Here is a 6,293-nt window from a genome sequence, read left to right as displayed (position 1 = left end):
CCATATCCTTTGATTCCTTTCACATTATATATTTTGATTTTAATATATATCAACAACGACGTTAGCAGCTACGCATGCACATGTAAAATTCACATTCCATCCACCTAACCTTGTAGAAATTCAACGTAGACGATAATCGTGGAGGCTATCAAAGACACCCACGATCATGGCAAACAAAACCCAGTTGCCACCACCATGCATGTACGAATTCAAGATTATCCACATGAAGTTTGAGAAGAATGACTAAGGATTATATTGAGTCTAGCCTGTCAACAAATTAAGGTTTAGTTTGTATAGTTCAACTAAATTATCATAATTTACATCTTTCTATATGTTATGTCGGATTGGGGCATGGAGCCCTTAAAGTGTAATGGGTGCTCACACTGATTTAGCTCATTGATTCCAAGGTTTATACGATAACAATGACCGTTTGAAAATTATGTCTAAAATGGACATATCTTTTATATCATTAAGTCACAGTGATTTATATCATCATCCCAAATACTCAATCAGTTTGGAACGTGAAGCCTTTGAAATTAGGGATTCGACCCTTTTAGAAGAAGAAGTGTGATTGGGCGAATAGATCATATTTGTTATATCACAAAAACAAAATTTAATCAAACAAACTCATCACAGAGGCTCTCCCATATGTGAGGTTATGAGATCGAGCCTCAGTGGAAATGAGATTAACTCTTTGTACTTTAACAAGTTGAGAAAATATAGATGAACAGATACTACAATATAATAGAGTCAATAACTTTCAAAAAAATTAAAATTCATCACATAAGCTCTTCTTAACATGATTTACTTTTTCGTATAATTTATAAATTATTATACAAAAATAAAATTAATAAGATATATATATTATCCAAACAAATTTCTCTTCTCATTCAAATAAATTATTTACATTATATTACTTTTTTTTTTAAAAATAACGCATTAATATTGGGGACTTGATAAACTCAAATTCTTTCCATTTGAATCAATCTCTTTTGATCGCATATTGGCCGACTTTAATTTATTATTGTATTATAGTAATAGGCATGCGATGCCAGTTGCAAATTGTTAAATTAAGTATACGGTCCAATCAATAATTATATATTTTCATAGTCAACGAATTGCTATTTTTTTATGATATTAATTTACACCCAAGCATTCTTATTATATCAAGACAATATTAGCTAATTGCTTATTTGCTTTGACCTAACATCTTAACTCAAGTAAAAGAGATTTGAGTAGCACAACTCTCTTAATGTAGTTATTTTTTAATAAGGTCTGATCAAATTAAAATCAATCATTATATCATGGATGGTCTTAATCCAATTAGATGTATACAACATGTTAACATATTATGTATTTTGTGTTAACAGATTATATACCTTCAATTACATTCTTAATTTGTTAACGGTATATACATATACATAATTTGAATCAATGTCTACAAGACTGCAATGCACATGGTGGATTCTGATTCACAATATAATTTATGAATCAAAACTGTATAGTACTAATGATCTTCTTTATATTGGACCATCATAATTTTGATCTATTTATTATTTTAATAACCTTATTGTTGAATTAATCTTTTCTTTAGAATCAAGATCCTATATATCTTCCTTTCAAAAAAAGATCCTATATATCTTATAGGGATCATACTTTCATCATACTTTATACTTGCCTCATACTCTATATAAATGCATTTAGAACAGACTTCGTAATAATAAGACAAGACACAATATTACCTCTCTAGAATTACTCGGGGCACGGACCCGAGGGCATGGAGGTCGAGGCCGAGCCCGAGAGGTTGTCGGTCTGCTCAAGCCGGCTGGCTGACTCTAAGAGCTGGACCCATGGCCAGGCTGCCCAGGAGAGACGGTCGGGGGCCGTCCACTCGGTCGATTAGGTCGGTTGGGGATCACAAGGACCTAGGGTTCGGGTACCATCTAGTCTTGGGTGTAATGCTGCCTTCACTAGGGTATATCCCTATCATAACCTATTACTGTATTAGTAATTTTATTTAGGAAAAAAACATTTAAGTTGTTAGGCTTCATTCAAGCTAGCTATAGTTTTCAATTTCACTCCACGCGGGCTTAACTTAATGGTTCAATAAATAGTATTTCGGAGAAAAGGTCAAGGTTCGAACCTTGGCGGTGGCCGTGCGAGAATTATGCCTAAAGTGTGTAGATTCCTTGTGCGTACTAGTATTTAGCTTTAGCTGCTGAGTCATTGAGTCATCGTGATTTACATCCTTCCAAATGCTCTATCGAAGCGGGGTGTGGGGGCACTTGGGTTTTTGGGAGATCGAAAAGTTTTCAATTTCATAAACCCGTTAACTCTACTATCAACTTTCATTAATGAAAGAGGTAGACATGAGATAATGAAAGGTGGTTGGAACGTATTATTTAGTCCATTAATTAATTTAATACTGATATTTCACAGTCATTTTCCCATTGAACATTACACTTATTAGGATGCCACACAAGTAATTATAAGCTAAGGACTAACGTACATGCAACCTTACAAGTAAATTAAATAACTTTCTTAGCTAGCTTGTAATTCTAATCAATATATAAGATTTTATCGGCAAAATTTTCCTAGAATAACCTTAATTTAATTTGTAATTAAAGTAGTTGAAGGCGTTTACACATTATACCTTTACAATTTTGAAAAAAATCTTAAAACATTAATCAACATTGATATTTTCTGCATTCGATAAAACTGTAAATTCAATGAGAAAGACTTTCTGTCTGTATCGAGTATTGTGTGGGAACATTGTTCTCACAATATCTCGTACAAACTTAACGTTTTTCTCCAAAAAAAAAAATATTTTTGCTCTCCCGTAATATATAACAGGATAATTTTTTTAAAATTTTAATATGGATTCAACGAGAGATTAATTGTGGCATAAGGTAATTAATTCTGGTCTATCAACTAACGACCAACCGTTTAGACGTGAGATAATTAAGGAAAGCAATTCAATATATATCCATTCCTGCAAGTCTAGTAAATGTTTTGATTTTGACGCAAAACGCTACACATTTGAGTACGTGGTGCTCATCAATTTGTACCTGTTTTCCCTTTGACTAATTTGCCTCTTCTACCTACAACTTCACCATGCCAATTAGCAATTACTCTCCTCCGCAGTGGCATACAGTCATGACAGTACCTTAGCCTTAAATTCATTTTGCATTTATCACAAATGCAAATTTTCATATTGTTGTCACGTTTGAGTATTTTATAATTTTACAAAATTTTAAATTTGTCAAATTATGAAATATATGAATTAACACGGGTGCTAAGTACCTTGTGCTCAGATGACACCTCTGTAACTCCCTTTGAGAGAAGGTCACATGATCAAATCTCGATACTTAGAGAAAGTATAGAATATATACTTTGGAAGAATGACCAGGGATCGAGTCTTACCAGCGGCAGTGTGGGAGCTACCTCTCAAAGTGAGGGGGGTCCCTTGAACACAGTGAGCACCGGTCTAGCACATCTTCCCAAATGCTCTGTCGGATCGGAGTGTGAGGGAGTGTGGGGGGCCTTTAAGGCTGGAGTTCAGCCTTTTGAAAAAATAGTATTTAAAAAAAATGTGTATGTGAGTATCAACGTATTGATCTAATAAGTGGCAAATTTGAAACTTGTGATAAGTATTTAACTAATTTGATTAGGATTATTAAGTCTGTTATACCCCTATAGGCTATAGAGTCTACTTTACATCTATATTTGGAGTATCAAAAACGCTATTTTTTTCTAATTTATATTTGCCCTGCATTAACGTTTGTTAATCTTGTCGGGGGAATGAGCGTTAGGGTGGGTTTGACGAGTGGCGGTCAGTCCCCGCTACTATATTAGCCGCCCAGAGAATTGGGGACCGATTTACGAGTCAACAAGGAACAATCGGAACAAATCTCATAGCTCCGATCTCCATCAACAAAGAAGAAACGCCCAATCTTCGCCGCCGCCGGTTTCTGATGATCAGGTGGAGAAATGGTTTTCCGGCGAAGGAAGCTGCTGCTGAATGACTCCGTCCAGATTATCGCCATCAACTGTACTCACTTTTGTGATCCAAAAACGAACCCAAAAGGCCTTTGCCCGCTCCCGTGTCTACCTTTCTGCTTCGTGAATTGCAAATCGACGTTTCTGTTGCCTCAAGATCCACCGCCGCCGCCGCCGCCAGATTTCGCCGACTTAAATTCCCGTCCGGTGAATCACTTCCGCGCGTCTCTCTTCCTCACAGTCTTCCTCTCCATACTCGCCACCTCCTTCTTCCTCTTTTCCTTCTACACCGTCCTCAAGCTCTACCGGAATTGGAGGGCCGGCGGCGGCCCAGGGAGATCAGAAGAAGAAGACGGCGGCGACGAGAGGTTCGGGGATTTCGTGGATGACGATCACGGGCTTACGGTGGACCATCCTATCTGGTATATCCGAACCGTCGGCCTCCAGTCCTCCGTCATCAACGCCATCGCCGTCTGCAAGTACAAGAGCGGCGAAGGATTGGTAGAAGGAACAGAGTGCGCTGTCTGCTTGAATGAGTTTCAAGAAGACGAAACTCTCCGGCTATTGCCCAAATGCAACCACGCCTTTCATATACCGTGTATTGATACTTGGCTAAGATCCCACACCAATTGCCCCCTCTGCCGTGCCGGAATCGTCTCTAACACGGCCGTGGAAGTGGCCGTGGCGGCGACGGAGCAGAGTTTGCAGAGTTCAGTTCCAGTTCAAGAACCCGAAACCCAAGACGCAGAACAGATTGAGATTGAAGAACATATTGAAACTGCAGAGATAGAGAGAGAAGAAATCAGGGCAGATAATGCAACAGAAGAAGAAAACGAAGCTCAAATCGGAATCAAAAGATCATTTTCACTGGACTCTGTTTCTGCTTTGATGGTTAGTGCTGCAGTGCTTAAAGCTTTTGCAGATGAATCTGCAGGCTCTAAATCTAATACTCAGAAGAAGGTAGAGAGACAAAAGGGCACTTCATCATCTTCTTCATCTTCTTCATCATCTTCTTCGTCTTCTTCTTTAATGCCTGGGTTGATGAAGAGATCGCTGTCGTGCGGCGGAAAGGTATTCTCGTCCCGGTACAACAGACGGCCGAGTGGCATTCTTCCTCGTTGAAGTTGAGGGGATGCAAAATTCCAGCTTGAAATGAAATAGCTTCATGTAATGTAGTGAAATGGGATGAATCCTCCATGTAATAAGACAGAAATGGAGGCTGATACCAAAAGTGGAGATCAGCCATTTCTGTCTTCGGAGCACACATGATATCCTGTAATTATTAAGAAACAACAAATGTTAATCCATAATCCTTCTTCAACAGTAACATTGTTGGAGTTTGATTTCATGTTCTTCATTCGTATTGCATTGTTTCTTATCATACAACACTGTTTTTCCCAAGTATATTATCTAGATTACCCTCTTAATCAAATTTGATCCTAATATTATTCGTTATTATACAATAACCAAATTTATATGTACACTTTTATTTTTCTCGTCTTTCAAAAAACATTATATACATAAATATTATAATTACAAAAATAAAATTTCATATAAACTATGGAACATTCTTTTCTTTTAAAATTTTGTAATGGCATTAGGACATTGTAGAAGTTCTTCACCAATATCTAAAAGGTAATATGAACAAAAGATAAATTAAAAAAATGTAAACCAACAAAAAGGACATGGTAGATAATCAATTGTTGAGTTGTTCAACGATTCCAGCAACCACTTGAAGTAATAAGTGATTATCAATCAACGGAAGGTTAGAAATAATTATTAGGACTAAGCAACAACCATGGGAAACCAATAATGCCTTTTTATACTGGAATAACTCAAAAAAATTTTAAAAAATGTTACGAAGATAATAAAATGTTTAACAAATAGCTGATAGCTAATAGTTAATTGATAAGCCGTGTTGTATGAAAAATTACCTATCATGACATAAATATATTTTGTTAATTTATTACGGAGTAACTCTTAAATTATTTTTATATTTATTTATTTATTTATTTATTTGTTATGATGATGATGAGTGAAATAAAAAAAAAAAAAAAAAAGGAAAATGACACTTTTTTCCCTGTGTTGTTTACTAATAGTACATTTTTTCTCCTGTGTTGTTTATGTAACCACTTTATCCCTCTCAATTATTTTTGAAGGGGCTATTTTCCCCCCTTTCCGTTAAGTAAGTATTAGGATTGTTAAATATGAAGATAAAAATGACATTTCACTTCTAATTTTATTATTATTATTATTATTATTATTATTATTATTATTATTATTAATGGACGACC

The 6,293-nt window shown here is 35.9% G+C and overlaps 1 protein-coding gene across 1 annotated transcript; it reads left to right on the top strand.

The window, feature by feature from the left end:
• The first annotated feature begins 3,702 nt into the window (after positions 1 to 3,702).
• On the top strand, positions 3,703 to 5,357 carry LOC109167147 (RING-H2 finger protein ATL54-like). Its single transcript, XM_019316089.1, has one exon. The coding sequence runs from the start codon at positions 3,991 to 3,993 to the stop codon at positions 5,119 to 5,121; it is 1,131 nt and encodes a 376-aa protein (XP_019171634.1). The 5' UTR covers positions 3,703 to 3,990; the 3' UTR covers positions 5,122 to 5,357.
• Positions 5,358 to 6,293: the final 936 nt, after the last annotated feature.

Source organism: Ipomoea nil, unplaced genomic scaffold, assembly GCF_001879475.1.
Source record: "Ipomoea nil cultivar Tokyo-kokei standard unplaced genomic scaffold, Asagao_1.1 scaffold3147, whole genome shotgun sequence".
Taxonomy (NCBI): Eukaryota; Viridiplantae; Streptophyta; class Magnoliopsida; order Solanales; family Convolvulaceae; genus Ipomoea; species Ipomoea nil.
This window is presented reverse-complemented; position numbering and strand designations above follow the sequence as displayed.

Bases quoted from the DNA above. Each gene is read 5' to 3' on its own strand.
- LOC109167147 (XM_019316089.1), top strand. From the start codon at position 3,991: ATGGTTTTCCGGCGAAGGAAGCTGCTGCTGAATGACTCCGTCCAGATT.